Source organism: Hippoglossus hippoglossus, chromosome 5 (assembly GCF_009819705.1).
Source record: "Hippoglossus hippoglossus isolate fHipHip1 chromosome 5, fHipHip1.pri, whole genome shotgun sequence".
NCBI classification, from domain to species: Eukaryota; Metazoa; Chordata; class Actinopteri; order Pleuronectiformes; family Pleuronectidae; genus Hippoglossus; species Hippoglossus hippoglossus.
Window position 1 is genome coordinate 9,529,043 of NC_047155.1, and position 23,329 is coordinate 9,552,371.

General features: G+C 40.1%; 1 protein-coding gene across 1 annotated transcript; it reads right to left on the reverse strand.

Moving 5' to 3' along the window:
* Positions 1-955: 955 nt before the first annotated feature.
* On the reverse strand, positions 956-22,211 carry shmt2 (serine hydroxymethyltransferase 2 (mitochondrial)). Its single transcript, XM_034585408.1, has 12 exons — positions 22,061-22,211; positions 13,783-13,974; positions 10,299-10,378; positions 9,441-9,641; positions 9,092-9,173; positions 6,802-6,924; positions 4,778-4,917; positions 4,510-4,672; positions 3,925-4,024; positions 2,975-3,130; positions 1,935-2,042; positions 956-1,760 (listed from the first exon to the last, which is right to left on the reverse strand). Exons 1-12 carry the CDS (start codon positions 22,091-22,093, stop codon positions 1,633-1,635), a joined length of 1,506 nt encoding a protein of 501 aa, XP_034441299.1. The 5' UTR covers positions 22,094-22,211; the 3' UTR covers positions 956-1,632.
* Between the last annotated feature and the right edge of the window lie 1,118 nt (positions 22,212-23,329).

A 23,329-nucleotide genomic window follows, 5' to 3' on the forward strand; every position in this document is an offset into this window, starting at 1 on the left:
TACAATCGCTGGCAACACATCAGAGATGAAAACAAACAAATAGTGCATTTACGAACACTTTAGTAAAATACTTGTTGGTGCATTTGGCAACATCTACCCTATTGGCTGTCAAGAAATTATCCAGTGATGTGGATAATTCATATAATTCCGTTGACTTTAGAATCTGGGTTCTGTGCAATGTAAGAGAGAAACACCCCGTTTCTAATGGCCTCTTTTCAGTTGTGCTGTAAGACCATTTCACAGACAGAAATCTCGCTTCCTCACTGATGCAGTGATAATGACAACAGTGCCAATCTGAGAACCAGAGAGACAACAAAGTACCGTGAAAATGTTTTATCAAATCCAGCTGCATCACAGTTTTCATGTGGTAAAGTAAATGACACTCAGAACAGACACACTGCACAACAAATCACTTTTCCCTCTAAATCCACAAATCATATTGATACTCGAGGTGAAACGATAGTTACACAGTTAATTCTATTTAAACAATATATACAAAAGTATATACTCTTTGTAAATGCACTTGAAGGAAATAATCCAGGATGACATCTGTATTTCATTTGGTTGTTTATGACATAACTAATATATAGCGCAATTATAATCTGACATCTATTATACGAGTGCCGAGAAAAAAAGATGCAATTATAAGCGTAAAAAAGAACCTCGTTATTTTCACACCAAGGAGATGTTTCCAAGGCGGGCTTATTATATTGTAAAGCAATCTGATACAAACTGAGTACTTCTACTTCTTGGAGCAAATTTGATTATTTGCTTTAACTGTTGGCATTAAATGTATTTTTTTTTAAATGTGACTAAGTTTGTAGCGATGCTTTATATTAATATTTCAGTCTCCTGTGCACTCAGACCTAGACCCTTGAGAGACAAGGGTCGAGACAAATCTTTACTGAGTTAAAGGGATACATTTCAAAAATTATATTTTGAGAGAATTTCAGATTTTCAAGAAAATTCTCCTTTGGGAAATTGTTATATGGTCAACACAACATTTTTGATAAAACAATCCTTCACATTATGAAGCTTTCTTATGAACCTGGTTATGTAAACAGTAAATTAGTAAAAAAAACAAACATGCATGCATCTCCATGTGAATATAGCAATTTACATTACTGATTTTAGTTAGGACTCCTTACAGCATTAAGACTCTTTAGCATAATTTATTATATTTACCAATTATACATTACTCAGGCCACAGAGGCTGTGTGACCAATAACTGTTGGTTTTATTTGATTCAACATGTTGATTTAATCCTCGCTCTAACCAATGTTACAGAAATGTGTGTAAAAACAAGTGATAAAGATCTTCTACACATACAATAGAAAATATTTTCTTCGCCCCTAAAAAAACCCCTCTGTAATATTGTATTTTTTTCTTTGCCTCAATATGAAGGCCAGGTTTCTCCCCCCCTAAAGAATATTAAAATGATGACTGCAAAGAAGTATAAAAAGGCAGTTTCCCAAATCTGACTGATTACAAGGAAACTTACGTTTCATCCCACTTTACTGGCACCAAGCACATTTGACTACCACATGACATTTTTCCCGTCTCCTTAGACATTTCTGCTCAGCCAGCTTTCTATCACCTGGCTTTCAGCACGCTGAGTCCGCACAGACTGGCCTAATGGTCGTCGAAGCCTGGCATGGGGAAGGGCCTGGCAAAAGCTTCAACGCGGTGGCGTAGGTCAGCGATGCGAGCCACAGTCTCTGGGTCCTGGAGAAGAAAGTTCTTGAAGTCTTGGAGCTTTCCTGGAAAAGACAACGGAAAAGAGTGTGTTCATAATATTTTTAGTAACCACAGAGCCTTCTTTTACTCTCACGTTTCTGGATTCAACAATTTATTATAGCATAATACGATTTATTTGTTGCATTTCAACTACCAGGCTAAACTGTAATCTGTCTCCCTCCTCACATTAGGCTTACCTGTCTTTTTCTTAACATCCAACGCAATCTTAAAGCCCTCGTCCATGAACTCCACCACTTGTACAAAGTCTCCTTCTTTGAACTGCCTGGATGTCAAGGCTGGAGCACCTGGAACGGAGAAGATTACATATTTTATTTATTTATCTTTTAATTTAGCCTTTATTTAACAGGAAGGTCTCATTGAGAAACAATATATATTTTGCCAAGGAGTCCTGTTCATGATGGGCAGCAAATGAAATAAAAAAAAGTTTCAGACATAAATACAAGCAGAAACAGATGAAACAAAAAAATCATACTAACAAATCCTGCAGCTTGAAATAAAAAGTAAAGACTGGTAATTTCTTCCTTTTACTTTTACAGTTTAACTGTCTGCTTTTCCTTTTCGTGCTTTTTTTAAACTGAGGAACCATATGGTCTTTGGAAATAAAAAATAAAAAAACAGAACCTTCTGGAAATTTTGAAATAGTAGATTCTAGATTTGTCAAATCCAAACAGATGCTGACAGACTCCAGATGTGTCAAATCCAAACAGATGCTGACAATCAATAGGTTACAAAGGTGCAGTCCAAGTTTAAATAATAAGAGCAGAGCATTGTGCTGCTGGTGAAGTATTTGCCTTAAGATGATGCTAAATATGTCACAGTGTAGAAGTGGAGCTCTTGAACTTCCTGGAAGATGATTAAAAAGCCAAACATGCTTAATTAATTATGTTTTGCTCAGTGCTTGTGGCTTAATTGGTGGCTGACTAATTTCCATATGCAAAACTACATTTTAGAAAACTAAGCAAAACAGACCAAGTGGAGTCGACTGCAAAGTAACTATGACAAAAATAAACTCACTCCGTCTCAGTGTGTTGGTCAGAACAACTGACCAGCACAACTGGACTCATTATGTTGAGAGTAGGAATATCATTTACAGTCTTTTGAGCTATAAAACTTTCTGATTACACAAATCAGCACAGTTATTTTTGTTTGCTAATAAGTATGACATGAACTTGTCTGAGTGGAGCTAAATGTGGTGATGTCTGAAGCTGTTCCTTACCTAGCCTGAGGCCACCAGGAGTCAGGGCGCTCTTGTCCCCGGGGCAGGTGTTCTTATTGGCAGTGATGGACGCGAGCTCCAGCACCCTCTCGGCTCGAGCTCCGTCGATGCCCTTAGGCCGCAGGTCCACGAGGACCAGGTGGTTCTCGGTCCCGCCTGAAATATTCAGCATTAACAGTTAAAACTTTTGAAGAGGTGGAAAGTCCAAAGCTTCATGGACACATACTTCACTTTTTAGCTTTTGATCAAACCCTCTCAACTTTGAAGTAATGTTGATGAGGTAATGTAACAGTTTTATTAAAAAATGAACATGACAACCTTCATGAAGTTAGCATTTAGTGCAGTACTGCTGCATTAGACTACTTTAGTTTTAAATGGGTGTACCTAATAAATTAGCATCTGACTGTATTTTATTCTAAAAGGACATAGCTGAAAATGTCTAAATCATAAATAAGCAGCTTACTTGAGAAAGTGCACGATTATTTCTTTTACAAGTTTCTAATTTAATTTAATCAGTATAAAACACCTCTTTCCTCTTTCTCTTTTCGAAGCGACATCTACAAAGGGATTAAAAATAAAAAGAGTATGCAAATAATGCAGTGTAAGCACAGGACGAGTCTGTATTTGTTAGGGTTTCAAATGAAGGCTTCACATTCAAAAAGAAGCTGAGGCCAGCGTATCGAATGCAGTACAAGATTCTATTTTTCAGTCACAACCACAAAGTGACCACTTTCTGGTTCCATTTTCTTGACTGACGAGGTAGTTACTCTGACATAAGCCCATTTGCACATCATGAATTTAAATGCATTTCCTTTTTTTTTTTTACAATGTAATTTCGATGCGGTGACAGGACATTTCTCTTTATTGACCTGTGTTTTAGATTTTTCTTTATCGTGTTTGCTGAGCCAGTGTTTAAAAGTAAGAGAATGCTTAAATATAAATTAGATTACCTGATACCAGGGTGTAGCCTTTACTGAGAAGAGCTGTGGCCATTGTCTTAGAATTCTTCAACACCTGGGCAATATACTCCTTGAACATGGGAGAATTAGCCTGGTCACATAGAAAAGATAAGGCATTAATATATACACGACATAGTATTTTTCTTTATTTTTTAAAACTCAAAAGTCTTTCTTATTTGTGTCTTGGGAGATAAATACAGGATACTTTCCTAATATGACCTAAACTAAGTGAAACAAAGCCAAACATGTTGAGAACTTCCCTCCAGTGGTTAAAGTAAAATATGCGGCTTGTCTGTCCTCTTTAACATATTCAATTTCAATAACCGTTTATCACAACATTAATGACCACACAGTTCACACTTGGGAAAGAGAACAGACAGATGTCTGCCTGTAGCTCAGGGAACAAGCTCCTGATCCAGGTGGTGTCAAAGCATCTCAGGGGTAAGATTTTGTTTCACTGTAAAATTTGATTCACCAGTTATCAGTGTCTTATTACGAGATAACAGAGCAGCGTAATAAAGCGCTACATCAATACAAAATTAGTTATGAAACAGGGCATGTGTGTGCAGTACTGACCTGTTTGAGTGCCACAGCCACACCAGCGATAGCGTGGTTGTGAGGTCCACCCTGCAGCGAGGGGAAGACAGAGAAGTTGACCTTGTCCTCGAGGTCATACATGATCTCCTTCCCCTTCTTGTCCACTGAGCGGACGCCCTTACGGTAGAAGATGAGGCCAGCCCTGGACAAAACAGAGCAATTTACTAACCAGACATTTTTAGCATTTAATCTTTCTCTAAAACCCAAGTCAAGGTGCCTCCTCTTGCACATTGGCTGTGCTTCTTACCTGGCTCCACGGAGGGATTTGTGTGTGGTAGTCGAGACCAAGTCAGCGTATTCAAAGGGAGAGGGGATGGCTTTGGCTGCTACCAGACCGCTGATGTGGGCCATGTCAGCAAGCATGTAGGCCTTGATGTCAGTACACAGCTGAAAGAGAACGGGTGTAAAAGAGGGAACAAAGACCAAATTATACCCCACTGCAGGAAATATTCAGTTTTTATCTTTGTTTGTTTGTTAGATAGCAGGATTATGCAAAAACTACCGGACAATTCACAGTATGGGTCAGGGGAGAAACTATAAAATATTGGTACGGATCAGGGGTCATTTTTCAACTTCCTTTAATGTTGTGGGATAGGCTTTTTCTTCATTACATTTTTACAAATTTCCTAAGGAATAATTAGTAATAATTCATGGATATTAGCAAAAAAGATCAGGTTAGTTTAGGGGAGTGGTATCTTTGCATGTGTGCTATTTGGTACAGCTTGATTGAATTTAAGGAGACTGTTGGGTCTTGATGGAGGTGTACTGAGAACTTTGCAGTCAGAAACTGCCTGAAGTTTACAACCTTCCTCTACACTTCAGGGAGTTTCAGTCTGATCTTCAGGATCTCAGGACAAAAACTCTGACCGTCAGGTGCCTGACTTGGTTTGCTGACAATATTCCACTGTTTAGCAAAATAAACATCTTTAATCTTCTTTTCAGTTTACTTTGCCAAATTGGGAGACTAAGTACCAAAACGGGTTAGTCGTCTTACCCAAGAGTACAGACTGTGCTCTGTACTGTATGTTGAAATGTGAGATAAAGAGATACGATCTCCGGGCTCTAATACGTTTACATTTTTCCCCCACGGTTAAGATTTGATAACTAACACTACATCTGTTAGCAGTTCCTACCAACTCAAATGGCAGATATTTCAAATGGGAGCTGGTATAATTACACTCTTCAGTTGTCTTCAGAGGCCAGAAATATTACAGTATAATTCAATAAATCCTGGCTGTCCCTTGCCAGTATTTATTGAAAAAGAGACAAACAATAAATAGCTCGCTAACATGCAAATGACTTGCTGGCGAATGATCAGAGTAGTAAACAATCTTTTTAGTGCTCCAATTAATATGCATTATCATGACAACCTCCCTTCCCTCATATCTAAACTGGATCAGCGCATGTTTATTAGATTAAAAGGCATGGGAGATGGCAGGGTTACTGGAGGGGGTAAAGAACACAAGAGGGTGATGTGCAGTAGCTGATGAACACAGATAGTGAATCAAATTTCAGATGTGGGGTGTGTGTTGGGGGGGTGGGGGCTGCTTCAATCTAGGTAACAATGCTGAAAGTCTGGAGAGGAGCCCGGCCCAGCAGATTCTGCCATAAAACAGAGAGAACAGTTCCACAGAGACATGCCAGGAGGAAAATATGGCCCCACTTCAGGCCTAGTGGCAAAGTAGTTATGGTGCTTAATAAAAACACAGCTCTGTAATGGTGGGACACTCCATCTGATGGTGCAGGCTAAAGTGGAGCTCTGCAACAAAGGGAAGCAGTCACGGACTGAATGAAGTGATTCAGCGAGTGGGTATAACAAAACAGATAAAGGGGCCTCTTGTGCACTGCCAAAGAGCAGTGAAGTGTGCGGCTAGAAGTTGGTGCTGCGTATGCGTGAGTCGGGGCCATGTTTAGTTTGGTCGAGTAGGCAAGAGAGGAAGACAGCATCTGTGTTGGTGTGCAAAAGGTGAAAAGAGCCTCAAAATCGGTTTGTGTTTGGAAGTCAAAAGTTAAAAAGTGAATATTTAGACCAGTCGCCGTCTCTTTCTGCTCTAGTTTTTAGAACAGACAGAAATATGTTTAGAAATAATCCTAGCTGGGTTTCACCAAGGGAATCAGGTGAAGTGACAGGTGAGTTTAAAATAAGATGTCCTTCTTACGGCAGGATGAGAAGTGGAATAAACAGGCTGCTGGTAGAGTGAAACACATAAATAGAGAGATGGATGGGGTAAAAGCTGGGGGACTTTTGAATATACAGAGTTCTCCGTGCACCTTCTTGATGCGGGCGTAGTCAATGAGGCGGGCATAGGCGCTGGTGCCAGCGATGATGAGCTTGGGTCGGAACAGCTTGGCCGTCAACTCCAACTGCTCGTAGTCTATGAGTCCTGTTGCAATCTGCAGAGACACAGAGAGAGAGACAGTGTGAGAGGAAAGAATAAAGAGGACGTGGAGGAGGAATATGACAATATTAGAGGGAGAGTAAGGGTCAGGAGAAAAAAACAAAAGCAGAGAGATATCTTGAGGATCCAGAGAAAAGATAACACACTGGAGGGTTTTTTTTCCATTTGAAGATTATTTGAAGCAGCTGCAATTGAGGTACTTTGGCTACCTTAAAAGGGGAAGAAATGTATCTAAGGGAGACATTTCAACCCATCATATCATGGAGGAAGATGGTGCAATTGCAGTAATCCCCCCCTACTTATCCTAATTTAACCTTTCAGGGATCTACTCAACTGGTGTAATGAGGCTGAACAGATTGGAGGTTGGTTTGGAGACTTTTCCTGCTTTTTTCACTGAACTGAGCAATAAAGAGGCATGCTCGACAGTCTATTGTTCAGTGGGTGTACTTCAGAGTCACATGAAATGGAGTCAGGAGCACTCAACTGACCAGTTTGTCTTGTGTCAGAATCTGAGGTTTTAGCCCCAAGCCTTCACTCCAAGAACCAGAAAAGAGAGACAAAAGAGAGAAAGGACAAGATGGAGGAGAGAAACAAAGTGAGAGACAAAAAGGATTGAGAAGAAGGCAGACAAGAAAAAAAAGAGAGAAAAGAAGAAGGGAAAGCTTTATTTAGACAACCTGATAATCTCCCATCTCCAGAGCACATCTATGGATGCCCCCTCACTCCATCAAGCTGCTCATTGTGAAGACAGAGCCAGTGGTGCTGGCCAGCCTGTCGATTTCCCATTATCTCTCTCGCAGAGGGGTCCTGCCAGCCCATACATCAGCAGGTCTGGACATGCAGACTTTCATGGCCATCCATCAGCCGCTAGCAACACTACCACACAACTATGTCCCAAGGAAATAAAATGCTGCACACTAACACATGATGATGATCTTATCTACATTTTTAACTTGAAAAATTACTGGTCACATCCGAGTGGGCCTGTTAGTACAGATCATCATGTAGGTGGAAAGCAGCACTTCAGTTGTTTTATGCTAATAGGACTGAATGGCTAGATTGGGGAAAGATTGGCCACACATCAAACAACACTTGAGTTTAAGTTGCTCTGTCTGGCGAGCACCAGTTAGCGAGCGAATGTCTGATGGGATAATGATTCCCTGAGTTAGATACTGAGGCTTCATCCACACTAATACGTTTTTGTTTTAAAAATAAAACGATCTCCGTTCAGGCAAAATTTTCAGTTCATATAACAAACCCTAATTCCATTCAAATCCCAAACTTGTACAAAGTATAATAGAATAATAGGAAGGTAAGTCAGGGGTAGCTGTTTACAATAACTTCAAACTGAGAAAATCTGCCTTCTGAGGTGGCTCAGTCAGAGCCCAGACCATAACCCAGTGAGGACAGATGCTGTGGTATGACCCCAAGAGAGCGGTTCACACCAGACGTCCTAAAAATATCACTGAACTAGTTCTGCAGATACATTTTTTCCACCAGCAATGTAAGTTTTATGTCTGTGTTGTTACATTTTTTGTTGTTCGTTATGCTTGGTGTCTACACTTGTGAGTAAGATAAAGCTGAGGTCACATTTTATGACATTTCATTCCAGATGTTTCACATACATTTTCTTGCCTCACGGTCCAATAAATTATTTTGCTAAATATCCACATTAAGTGCAGTTTATCAATAAATACCTGCACAATTTAATAAGTAGCAGAGATGACCTTGTACAGAGTGCTGCTGCAGAACAAGTAAAGCTTTGCACTGGCAAGTCCAGATATCTGAGAAGTCTGTGGCAGCTCTGACCAAATGTACACGTTCAAGTGCTGGTTTATAAGTGAGTCATAGAAAACAACTGACCCTGAAATCCTGCACACGACTGTCTGAACTTTAAAGGACCAAATTATAGGAATTTAGAGAAGTCTTCTCATCCGACAAGCCAACTTGATCATACATAACATTGATTAATTAATTTCAAATATGGTTCTGTATAAACTGTATCAGCTGCACAGCTCTCATGATACTATGACAGGCTTTTATCACTGTTTTATCAATTTGTTTAACCAAAAATCATCACCATTTTTAGGAATCTTGTTTATCACTGGTAGAAGACTCCACTTGTTTGTTAGTTGATACCAGTAGTAGGGGTCTCTACTTACGTTTAGCTTGTATGGCATGGACTCAAAATAGATCGAGGTTGCTGAGATCCTCTTTACGTCAGACATGTAGCCATGGGTCAGACTTGAGTGACAAAAACATACATGCAGACAGACAAACAGGCAGACACATCAGTTACAATACTTTGCAAACAACTTGATTTAGGTAAAACAAAAGTAAAACAATTTGCAGCTAAAGAAAAAAAAAAAAAAAATTCATTCCTCTGGTCCTAAATATGACGCAGTAGCATTGACATAGAAAACGGGGCAACTTCGAAAAGTGTGAGTAGAGGAGAAAATAAGTGACAGGGCAGTGATTAAGTGTTAAAAAGAAACCACAGTAACTACTCACTGTCCTCCGTCGGGCAGGTCCAGGCCCATGATGCGGTCGTGGGGGTTGAGGACGGCCGTGTAGACGGCAAAGTTAGCGGGTGAGCCTGAGTATGGCTGAACGTTGACACCCCACAGAGATGGGTCCAGGTCAAAGGCCTCCAGGGCTCGCTTCTGACACAGAAGCTCAATTTGGTCGACCACTTCTGCTCCGCCATAGTATCTTTGAATGTATGGTCACAGGTGTTTGAGAGAAGGAAAGAAAAGGAAACGTGATTTTCTTTGAATGAAAAATACACCACGTACAAACAGATCCTGGAAATCACTTGCGTAATGACGTTAAGATATGAAATCAGTTTAAGCCAATCTCAACGATGGTCAGCAGATGTTGACCTGACATCAGATCTGGGACATATCAGGTGAAATTACAGAGACCTTTTGGCTTCATTCATTTAAATTAGTTCATGACATTTAGGTGTAAGATTACAGACAAGTATAAGGTGGGGGGAAAAAAAGATTAAACATATTCATTAGGAGGGAGATTTACTTTAGGCAAAAGAAAAATCAAAGGAGGAACATTTCAACAGTTCTGTTTGCTGCTGTTAAATGTGAATTATCCGAGGGAAATAATGGAAAACAGAAAATAGAAAACATCCAACTATCCGCCTGGCACCAAATTCTTCCCATGTATCCCCTTAGGAATCTTTTTTGGCAAAGCAGAGGCTGTGGATTATTCGCTGTGTGGTTGGCACAGTAATAAGGCTAGAATGCACAGTATAAATCAGTGCGGGCCTATACGTGTGTTTGTGTGCGTGACAAATATCCCGAAGCGGATATCAACAGCGTTAATAATCTGGGGTGTGGCTGGATAAATGCTCACCTTTTCCCTGGGTAGCCTTCAGAGTATTTGTTGTTCAGACAGGAGCCCTGAGCTTCCAGAGCTGCTCGGCTGCAGAAATTCTGTGGTGGTGACACAAGCACACACACACACACACACAGTCAGATCAATGACGCCATTGGACAAAAGGGACAAGGATGGCAAATTAAAGTCTGTTAAGTGATAGTGAGAAATCCCCCCCCAGCTAAAGGCAATCATTACAGTATTGAACCTCTGGGCTTCCATAGACTAACACTCTGCACTTCACAATGCTGCTTGAGGATACAAGATAATATAATAAACTTTTCTGCCGTTTTCATCATTTTGCAATGTGTGTGTGAAAAATACTTTTATTTCAGTGAGTGTGGTTTTCTGCAAAGGACAATTATTCCACACATTTATAAAACATCTGGTCCATGTTATTGAACATAAGACATGTTAAATAAGATTTGTTTAATATACCATTACCAATAACTGATACAGAACTGAGATATTTATGAACCCAAATTCAGTAAACTCATTGCATTGATTTATTTTACTAAATTACTATGATACATTAGATTGGACCAATAATGATCTTCAAGAAGAATCATGATCACAATAAGATACAACTTTAGTTTATTAATAAGATCATACTTAAGAGGTATTTTGACAAATATTTTAGAAAGCTTTGGTTTAAGCCTTGTTTTTAGAAAACCATTCCCTCATTTTAGCTTCTCAAAAGGGGAGGATTATCTATCACGATGAAGGCCTTATGATTCCATATGTTGGGATATACAACAATACTGAAAGGTGATATTTCAATCTAATCTTGTTTTTTGTTTTAAAAACATAGTATAAAGAACAAACAACCATATGAATTAAATAATTGTTGTTTTTTCCTTTATAGAACAGTTGGATCTGCATTTGCATTCATCACAGTCCCGGTCACATCCAACATCCTTGCACTAGTTTTTATGCAATCAGCGAAGCAAGAATCTTTTGGTAAACATATTATGTAAATAAACAAAATGTGAACTGACAGTTTTACATAGAGTAGTTGAGAGGGATCCACTCATTCCATTTGCTGTGCTCTCAATTTTGTTGTGTCCCCAAAGTGTTTGATGTTGGCACAGTACATTTTGCAGCTTGCAAGGCTCTTGTCAAATGGCTCCTTGATTGTGGAAGCCTAATCCTCAGCTCTGTACTCCACGGGAGCAAGTAACACTATTTGGTTTCAGCCATTAGTGGTAACATCATCGTCACCAGCCAACATTAACGCATACCACTTCCTGTCTCGGTTCATGTTGGATATGATGAGTAGAATAGGTGAGTAATACAAATTTAGCAATTGAGGATTTAAATACAACACAAAACTTTTGTCCTGCCACAATTTCGGCCCTGCTCTGTATGCGCGTAACCCCCCACAGCTTTTATGGCAACCTCGGATTAAATTTTTTTTTCCTGTTTGACTTTCCTCCACTGAAGTTTCTTTTTTTCTCATTTTTAGAGAGTAAAAGGTTTCTGTATTTCAGAGGATGCATTTGTGAATATGTATTCTGGAGATCAGGAGAGTTTCTCCAAATCATGTCAAAACCTTCCTGCAACACAGACACTCTTCCCTCTTATTTATTTTATAAAATTAAAGGACAATGTACATTTTTTTTTAAATAAAGCATCACAGGACTTTATATTAAATTGCTTTAACGTTTTTATTGTAAGCTTAGCACTGGCAAAGTGTTGAGCTGCATGTTTATGGGCACATGCATTATGTAGGAAAATATGTCAATTTCATAAAAACAACACATTGCCGTTTTAATCATGCTGGCCAGTTATAGGCTCTGACACAAAGAACACACAAACACCTACAGACTCCACCTGCTCCGGTGGTGTGCGTGTTGTGTGTGGTTATGCTAATGTTTCACCTGGGAGCCAAGAGAAGATCAAGGGAGATAAGAGCTCCAGTACCAGCTTTCTGCCGCGTCCGTCTGTCATGCTGACGACTGTGCATATATTAGAAAAATAAATTAATTAGCTTTTCGGGGACTTGAATGTGTGCGAGTGCGGCTGTTTTTACATCCCGATGGCGACTTCAACCTGAATACACAAATCCGTAGAGTCCATGTAGTCCAGCCAACTTTATACAACTGTATTTTTTAACAAAGGCCACATTTTAGCACAGAGGCTCCAGTTAATGACAAGTACTTTAACTGCATTAAAGTAAAAGGTCAATAGGTACTTTATCAAATCAGCTGTGCGTAGAAAGATACTATTTTTAGGGTCAGGGTGGGTTCAGGTAGTGTTAGGGTAACAGTTAGCACTGCAGCATTTAGTTAGTTAATGTCAGGGTAAAGGGTTAAGGAACTCATTTTGTGTACGAGTGTGTGTGTGTGTGTGTGCGCGTGTGTTAGTGAGATGCGCCTTCAGAGAAAGAGGTGGGAAAGAGGCAGAATGAAGATATCAGCTTTATCTCACACTCGAGTGGTCAGGCTTTGTGCTGAGAGGGAGCTGATATACTCCACTGAACAACTACTGTGGCAAAGAGACAGGAGCAGAGAGAAAAAGAGCCACACAGGATAAAACCTTGCCTGCTCTTTTGAAGAGTAAAACATTTTACATTTCACACCATGCAGCTTTGGAGTGAAAACAAAGTGTTACACAAATGTGCTGCAAATTATTCAAGCCACGTTTGAATGAAGAACAGCAAACTGTGCACAGCTGGTCAGTGGGTGAATAATGAATGAAGAGTGAGGTCAATTTGAACTGCACATGTCAGAGTTCATGATATCGGTTTTGTGTATGCCTGAGTCAGAAGGTCACAATTATGCTGGAGAAGCAGTTCACTAAAACTAAATTAACTGTTATGTAATATTAAGTAATTTTTCCAGTTGTTACTGAAACGTACATATACATGTTCATAATGTTTGTGTCCTTAAAGCACTGGACAAATGAAATCATATTTAAAAGAAAATTAAAGAATCTTGAACACTAAATTGAATCTTAATTTCTGACTCATTGGGCAGCCAAACAAACTCATGCATTTCTTGGAAATATTGGGAAATATTTATTGGGAAATATAATCTGTGGAAATGTATTCCCAACACTGGTGCAGAAGCTCCCACAAATGTGCTGCACTTTGCATTTTCACTTTCTGTCCAGTTCATACCAAACCAGCTTGATCGGGTTTAAGTCCAGAGACTGTGCTGCTCTTCCATTATTGGATTCCACAGTGTGACAACCAGTGTGTCTTTGTTTCCTGCCTTTTCCCCACCATTCTGATAACAATAGGCACCAACACTTCCTGTCCTGATACTAGAGGTGTAGTAACAGTTTGTTCCTACACTGACTTTTTCACACCAAGTTTCTAACCTTGGTTTTCTTGCTTATATTAGCAAGGTTATTTAAGGTTATTCACTTAACTTGAACCTCTTAAATCTCAATGAAACCAGAGCAATGGGGCTCTTTTAATTTTTTAAACTGTAGTGTGTATATTTGAAAGTTGTTTTACCTCAGACGCAATGAGCTCCAAGCCTCGGCACTGCCTGTCCTTCTCTTTCTGCAGAAGATACCACATCTCAGGGTCGTCCTGGGCCAGGCTATCCTGGCCTGTCCATGGACGATCTTCATTCGCGGTATGAGTGGCAGCGTGGGACTGCTGCCCACGTACACTGGCAAGAAGAGGGGCTCTGTGGCACAGAGGCTGTGGACAGAAACAAACGGTTAGGGGTTTTAATAAAAAGAGCGGGGATACAAAGAAAGGAAAACAATCGAGTGACATATTAACTTAGTGCATATCTTATCGGCAGATTGTACTACTTCAAAGAATCCACAATACATCCACAGTATATCCACTACACACCCATGCCTTTCCAGACACGTATACAAATGTACGGAAAACTGATCAAATTTTATGAAAGGTATTGAGTGTATTTTGTCATATTTAGTACAAGAATAATTAGGTGATGACTCATGACCAAAATTGTGTTTTGTGAGGTCACAGCAACATTGACCTTTTACCACTGAATTCTAATCAGGCCATCCTCCAGTCCAAGTAGACGTTTGTTCCAGATGTAATGAAGTTTGCTAGAATTCTTCAAAACCATTATGTCCCCAGTGAGGGTGTTGTTGGCACTTAGGTTTAATTTGGACAACTGTAGGTTTTTTGGTGATTAGGAAACATTAAGCAAGATGAATTATCTTTGTAAAAAATGTGGCCCTGTTAAAGGAGGGAAGAATCGATAACAATGTGTCCGATGAGAATGTGCTGATAAAGGTAGTTGGGGCTCTTCTCTTAAACAGGCACCAACAAATAATAAGAGACAGGTTACACAGAAAACAATTTCTCTGCAGAATGTATCAGATCCTTTTACACACTTGAAGTGACACTCTGATTTGTCCTACATAAATACAGAGACATTTGAAGTCTCTTGCCCTCCTCTGTTCCTCACAGTCTAATATGTAGCCTGGTATAATTAGAAGCTGGCGTGTTTGCATGATATCAATTATCAGCATGGTTGTTCAATTATGCCTCTATCAGCACTTCCACAAACTGAAGGACTGACTTTTACAGCCCCAGTGTACCAAAGGAGGCATATAGAGAACAGATTCAGCACTTCCTGCTTATCTAATCTGGACTGGAACTGGCGAGTTTTTCCTCTGCTGCTGCTGCAGTGCCTGATCATGTGAGTGTGCACAGTCCATGCAATTTTCACTGGCTCTATATCTTTTTTTTAAAGTTTAACATGAATACTGCTACTCGCTGGGCTAAGTCCCTGGTGCTATCCCTGGCTTGATATCACATACAGTAGATGCTTTGACTAGATAATAATAAAATGTTAAAGCTACATGCGTGTGCCCTTTAGTGCACAAGTCTCCTTTATAAACCATTAAACAACAGGGAAAGCACCGAGTGGAAGAACTCTGAGGTTAAAAAAATCCCCGACAGGTTGATTGCACTCAGAAAAAATTGGCTGTCTCCTGTCATTTAATCAACAACATGATGATGACTCTGTGATGAGATCAATCCCACCACAACCAACCTATAGTTATCATCTGTACAGGTGTGCTGGGGTGTGAGGGACAACCTCTCTTTAATAGCACCATTAAAAAGCAATTAACACAATGCTCAGGACCGACTGAGGACACCCATAAGACAAAAAAAAATGGTTGAGAGCTTAATCTTTTGTAGTGGTTTTATTGCACCGTAAATCTAACAAAGACACTAACTATGAGATTTTATACTTAAAAATAATGAATATTTGTCTAAGGCAGAATGATAAATGCTTCGTACACCAAATGAGGTAAACTTCTCCGCAGGCAAAACGACCAACCATTAGTTTACAATGGTTTCTACTGTAGTTTATATTGGATTTTAATAAGTGTAATTAAAATAAGACTATGCACACATGTCATGTGTACCAACTATGTGCTACAACTATATAAACATGTATGCGTTTGTAGATTCATTTGTACACGGGAAACTGGCTCTGCACCGTTGTCAATCGCTTGCTCTCGGTTTGTGGACGACATGATATTTGGAACTTCCGTCTCAATCTTTGGCAGATTTTTGACCAATTCGCACAGAGAAGAGCTGCAAGACTAAAACAAGAGTCTACCTAGAATCTGGATCCGTACAACAGGAGACAGGCTTCAATCAGCAGATGACAGACAAAGTCAAGCATGTTTAATAACCCACTGGTCGTATTTCAGGACAGAGTTCATCATTGTCTTCTCCTGGTCAGTGTGTGCTTTGCTCATGTATCCTGCATTATCTTGAGTTTTCTAACTAAGTGTTATTTTTGTGTTGATAGGGAACTTGGGCTCAAAGCAAAAATAAATATTTTTTTAGATTTAGCCCAAATGCAAAAACATTAAGGGGGCAATCTACACACTTTGCCTGATGGAGGTGGCAGTTTCTGGAGGAAACATTTGTAATCTACTGACACACCTCTAAGTGCACTGCAAGAGTTCAGTCACAACATGGCATTCCTTTCATAACTCTCACACAAACTGACAGGAAGCCACCCACAAATATTCAAAACCCATTTCATAAATAGAAATGGATCCAAAAACATGAAGATGTGCACAGAATAAGTTCTGTGAATTTGCCAAGATTTCAGTATTGAATGAGCTTACACAACAAAAATAAAAAATGACATGTTTGTGGACAAATAAATTCTGTGAGTTATAACTATTCAAATCCAATAAACCATAGTCTGAGAAGCTTGAAGATCGGCTCTTATCTAGTCCCTCGCTGTTTGTCCAATCCTCTCTACTCCGCTGCTTCCTCTGCTCCCCGGGGTGGCAGAGGGGACACTGGTGACACACCAGGGGAGGCGACAGCCACATTAATGGACGATTTCTAACAATCTCTACCTTGGCCTTCTGTCACCAGTGGCAGTGGTGATGGTGGGGAAGGGGAGAGGGGCCCCCCCGGGGGTTCTGGCTGAGATGAGGGCCTGGGGAGACAGGTCAGGCTGCCTCTGAGGACACGTTTCTCGCAGAGAAATCACACGGGTCATTAAATCTTGACGGGAACTGTCCTTCGCTGTCTGGGTTTCTGCTGGGACACACCAGGGCCAGGGTAAGCAGCCAAAGAAAAACCCAACACAAGGCAAAGCTGCCATGGTTATAGCGCAACTGACGACTGCAAAACAGACAAGGGTACCTCTCCCTCCTCCTCTGCACCTCCACACTTCTCTCTGCTTTACTTTCCCCCTCCTTCTGTCCCCATCATGTCACCCTACACTGCTAAGCACACTCAGCCAAGTTGCACCCGTGTGGCATTTTTATTAGTTCCTCATGTCAACCGTATCACTGCCATGGTGTCCAAAGAGGACAGCTCTGGGCCTAAACAAACACAGAGGTCAGTCCCAGTGGTCTTCCTCGCTGCCTTCCCGCCTCATTTCACAGCACTGATCATTACAGGAGATTAATTAATAAACACAAGATAAACTGATCCAAGAAGTGTGAGATCCAAGAACAAGCACCAATATGTCACAGAAGAACTATTTTTGGCGACAGATTATGCTGTCGTTTGAAGGTGAACTGGATGAAAACTCTGCTGTGAGAAGAGGGGCAGGATAGGCCACATCAACCTGGGCGTTGAGCACAAAATAATGGCAGAGTCACAGATGTGCTGTATCTGCATGACAATGATAAGGTAATTGTCAGCAGTTTGCCTTTCCTGTCAAACATCTGTGGCCAGATGACAATGGCAGAGGAAAAGTAACAGAAAGACTGAAAATCATTTCTTTCATTAATCCTACTTCTGTGTTATTTTTGCCCATTTCCTGATGCAGCTTCCAAAGCAAGGCAATTTTACAGATGACTGCTGTCCATCAGTGGCTGTACCAAACAGCATGGTAACACAAGAAAAACAGAGGGAACTAAAGAGAAGGAGAAAAAAAAGGTATGTACGGTCAGAGAGTAGAAGTGTCAACAGGGCAACAGCATCCGTCAGTCTGACATGCAGTTGCTTCTTTCCCTGTCACTGACTAATAGTAGGGCTGTCCGTTACAAATTGCCCTGTGATTCAGTCTAGATGACACCAGACGGAGAGATCTGGATGGGGTGAAGTAGCGTGAAGGGACAAAGGCAGAGTCTGAAGCGTTTCCACTCTATTTGGGTCAAAGGGTTGTACGGGTGACAATCACAGATTTAAGCGATGCCAGAACGACTCAGTTTTGGTGTAATTCTTCCATAACGCTTTGTGCAGTGAAGAAGATGATGGTGAAAGGGCTCTTCACGGGGCTTCCTGATGCTTTAGTGAGTCAAGATACATGTGCATGGCCTTTCTTGAACCTGTGCCCTGTTGGGGAATACCAATACAGACATGTCCTTCTTTGACGAGGAATAAACATGCTTTGCTGTTGACATTTGTCTAGGGGTTCAGATGTGCTTTCATAGGGTGGGTTAATCGGGCAATACACTACATATATAGTTCTGCAAGTGATTCTGGTCTTAATGAGGAACTTTTTTACCAGTTTGAGGGATGTACAAATGGGCACAGCAAGGCCTAAAAATAAGGACCTCCAGTTCATATAAAGTATAGTAGTTTAAAAGACAGTTTCTGATGGGTGTACAGATGTAGCTGGACAGCAGTCAGTCTCATACACTAACTCTAACCCTGTTTCTTTTTCCTTTATTCCCCAGATGTTCAACAGAACTGTCAAATTAAAAATCTGCCAAAAAAAAGAGAAAGTTTAAATACTTACTTACATACTAGCTACACTTAGTTTGCTGCACTAATGCATTACATGATAAATGTGTCCTTTTGAATTCAGATGTTCTAAGGTTTAAGCTTTTGTCATCCATGTGCTGTAGATTGAATCTAAGATTAAGAACCTTCAAAAGTCCCTTTATTTGGTACCTATGCAATTCAAACATCATCTGTAACAGAAAAGAGAGTATGTTAAAGTCGTACGTTAAAGTCTGAGGCTGTACTTGAGCTCAGCATCGCAATACGAAGGAAAGTTAGTCTTATTCAGGCGTAGCTCTGACACTGATGTAATGTGAAGCACCAAGATGTCTCACCCAGTATGATTTGTTGGAAGTGCAGAAACTCAGTTCGCTCATGGTTGTGCAGTAGTGTTACAGAGTGATGGCTCTTCTCCCACAAAATATCCCTGACAAGCACTGACTGTGGTGTGCAGAGACAGACAAGTTTAATTTAGACTTGTCATCTAGTTAATTAGTTTGAGCAGATTCGAGGACTCATCAGCACCAGGTAAAAATGAAAAGCTGCAGCTGAATGTTTCCTACACTGCATTCATTACTTATGTTAATGATGTTCACTTATTTGCATTGGAGCTTTCTAAACCTGTACAGTCTGAACTGGAATCCAATACCTGCAGCAACTAGCCCAATTCAGAACAACCATGCCAGTGATGAATAAGTAAATGTGTGTTTGTCAAAGAAAGAAATATCAACAAAGTTTCCCTGGTAACAAGTAATCTTCATGGCACCAATCCTTAATCTGTCCCCTAAAGATATCGAGGTCAACTGAAACAAGAAAAAACTGCACTATGACACATGATTTCACCTAAAGGAAGACGGTCTTGTGAGTCCTTTGATAATTCAATGAAGAGTCACATTTAACCACTTAGCATCAATAGGAAATGTGTGCAAGCATGTGAACCACTTAGTTTAATAGGAACCGTCCAACATACTGATGGTGACTTATAAAATCTAGGTCTGAGTGAGAGCCATCTCCTGTAGGACATTTTTGTGAGTGATGGCAATGTGTGCCATACAAAAACAACACTGGTAAAACAAGACTTGTAGCGAATGGATTTGAACTGCAATTTTCTCATCCCCCCCCCATAACCACCTGAAACTGTAACAGCGTTTGGCTGCTTTCAAAAATCTTTGTTCGACTGGACGTCTGTAGACAGCTCACTTTTCCAGTGACCAGCTCTACAACTGTACAATGAAGCAACAGCACAAAACACTCATCTTTTGTGCTATTGTGGGAAGTGTAAGAAAATGTCAGATCATTAAGAAACAAGACGACCACCACAGTCTGGGTAATTAAGGGGACTCTCTCCAGAGTGGTAGAGTACCCTACAATTACTGTCACAGTGAAAAAACATTAAAAAATGAGGGATTTTTATGCTAAGAATCGCACTGCATATTGTCCGAGGATAATATCCTGTCATTAAATTACAACTTCATGAAGCGTATAACCAACAGTGACAGATGTCAATAGAGAGAGCAAATTCCAAAAGGGAGAGAGGGGCTGCTTCACTAGTCCAGATATCAACAAACAGGCGAACTCTGGATCCAAAAACAAATCATGACACTAAGAATTGAGAAATCTTGTACCTTGCCTCGTGATAAACAAGGCACAGCAAAAAGCAAGGTATGCTGCTTTACAAAAATCTAAAGCTCTAAGTGTTTCAACTCAAATTCTTCATCACAATGTAAAAGTAAGTGGCAGCTAATTGTTTACAGCTAAGTTCAGGTAATACACCGACAGCTGTGTGTATTGGGTCAGTGGACCTTGGACCTTAGACTCTCTATATGAGGATAATATCTATATTGTATCATAATCAAAAATAAGATTACAATACCATGGCAGATACAATGCGGTTATAAATATTCCAGCAGTCAAGAAACTGCTGACACTGCTGAAACGTTAGATATTACTTCCCTTATATGACAAAAAAAAAAAATACAGTGTTATCTGTTTCATAATTTTCTCAAAGTTGGAAGTTAATATTTGCTTGAAGCTTGCAGAGTACATTTCAGACCTTTATTGCACTTTGGACGTTGTTGAGGCCAGGACAACTGATTTCTAGTTAATATATCAGTGTGTGACGCTTCTCTTATATCTGCATTGAGTAACAAAGACTGAGGCTCCTAACCTGAGGTGCACTTCAGTTCAAAAACAGCATATATAAAGCTGTAAAATGGCAAAGTGCAGTTCTCGTGTTTTCATAACCGAGACCAAGTCATAAATGCCGAGAACAAAGTAAAAGATCAAAGTGACATGTCAGGAACGATTTATGTGGCAATGACTATGTGCAGCGTCAGTGCTGGTACCTGTATGAACCAAGTCAACATGTGAACACATGTTAAAATAGCACTTTTTAAAGCAGAATGTGCTGCACTTCACACAGCAGCACACTCAGCACAAAAGTTTCAGGTGGCATATGATGCAATCAGGTTTTTGCTTACATTTTCCAGGATGGTGTGTGTGGGTAGCAGCAATGTCACCAACTGAGGGATTTTATGTATAAATTTATGTTTTGATAAAATGGTGATCAATAGGAACTTAAACTCCTTGTTTCAGAAACACTGGAATAAAAGTCTGTATGTCTTCTTTTAATCCCTGTGGACTTGTAACGTGTGATCATTGTGTTTCTATATTTTTGCTCTGTATTTTGTCATTTATCTTCTTTCTCTTTCTTAGGATCCCCATGCGCACCAGCATAAGCTCTTCCTTCTGGGGTCCACCTCACACACAGTCATACACATTACTTAAACATAAGACACAAACACAAACAATAAAAACATTTACAGCTCATCTCGTTAAGCCTTTTAAGTTCATACAGAAGAGAATCAAAATGTGTCATTATTTTATCAAATATTGGGCAAAACACCAGATTTCAGATCATTTATAATTCTTTTAAAACTTCATAACACATTTTCCCTTTTCCTTCACACAGTTAAGTAATAATTCTTAACAAAGAATGATATCTTTATAATAACTTCTAAGTTTTGTTTTACCCATCCTGCACAATTCCAAGGAAACAAGGTTATAATACTTCTACTTTCACCATAATCCAAATATTATCTTACTGATGAGGACCCGTGAGTCTGAAACAAAGTTAAACTCAGTCAGATAAACTGAACAAGTTCTTTTGATGCATAGAAAAGTGTCCGTCGTGTTGCTGCTGACTTTTCCCCACATGATGAAACTGAGCACTCGCTGTTGCATCATTACGTGGACTCTACACCAGCTCTACACCACGCAGGCACGTCTAGCCTGCTAGCTTAGCAGCTAGCTAACAACTGACAGCGTTCCCATTGAGAAACAAGAACAACAACAACAACAACAACACGAGCAGAGCAGGAACACAAATAGCAGCAAATGGTCGTTAATCATTTTTTTTAGAAGGTGACTGAGCTTACTCAGGCAGAAGTGGACAACTGGACCCCCCCCTCATGGCTGTAGTATTAAGTAACCCTGACGTTCATCTTGCTAACAGCTCACAGAGAGCCGCCATCTCTCCCTACCTGGGAAACAGTGAGATACAAACTGTGTTGATCGATGGACGTACCCGTGTGAGCCGCCTCAGCGTGAAGGACAGCATGTTTCCAGTTCTCCGTCCAGAGGAAGAAGCAGCGCTGACTGGCTCAGGAAGGACTGCGAGGATGTCACCGATGAGCCTGCCGCAAGGGCTGCTGGGAGTCGTAGTTCCGCTGCGAGGAAGCCGCCTACACGATCAGCTGTCTGTCGTTCATGTACTCACACGTTGCATATCCGTGCAAAGGCTCATGGGGATTCTGAGCACATGGTAGCTAATATCGATATTTATCACAATTCATGTCACATCATTTTATTTCTAAGTTCAAAGGCTGGTGCTTGCTCTAAAGTCAAGGTTTTCTTTGATGTCAGTGATTGACATCAAAGACACTTGATAAACAGCAAAAAAGTGAACAAAGGACAATTGATTTTGTCTTATAGCTTCTCACTATCCTTACTCAATGCATATATATATATATATATTTATTTATTGAAGCCTTGTTATATTGCTATTGATTAAAATTAAAATTAAATTGCCATATATGATTTATATAGTTGTGTTGCCAAGATGTGCATGGTTGTGCATTTTTAATGAAAAGGGAAGTGGTCTGAGAACATATATTTATTTGTCATAAAACATGGTTAAAGAAAAATAAATACTGGATCCATCCCTTGATCTGCGTCCGCAACAAAATTCAATGAGTTCATCCCAGGACCAGGCCCCGTCCCTTCCACAGGTTTGGTGTGTGGACTGTGTGACTTTCTTTGATAATTTTTGTATAATCCTGCTAACAAATAAACCCACAAACAAACAGCAGTGAAAGAACAACATTCTTGGCAGAGGTAATGAGTGTAGGCAGCTTTCAGTGGTTTTATCATCTTATGGAGATGCCAAATAGAAACTGGTTCAATCAAGATAAATCTGTAATCCCACTGAATCTCCATGTGCGTAGTCATGATCATAGAAGTTCACTAATTTGCGGTTTGAAATGTGGAGTTTCAACAATTTTGCACCAATTTTCAGATATTAGGCCTCGGATCTTCCAACTTTTATTAGACTCCAGGGTAAACAAACTGTAGGATTTGTACCACATGATCAAAGTGTCAAGAGATCCTAAGTAAGCATCTGAACATTGCGTTGCTATTGTGTACTTCTTTTTCTCAGTTTATTTATAGGTATACAAAAAGATTGTGAGACTCACACATGCATACACAGACATGTGATCACATCTGGTGTCACACACAGAGGCGCACACAAGGATCCACAACAACCTGCCTGGTGATTCGCCACCTAACGATCGTA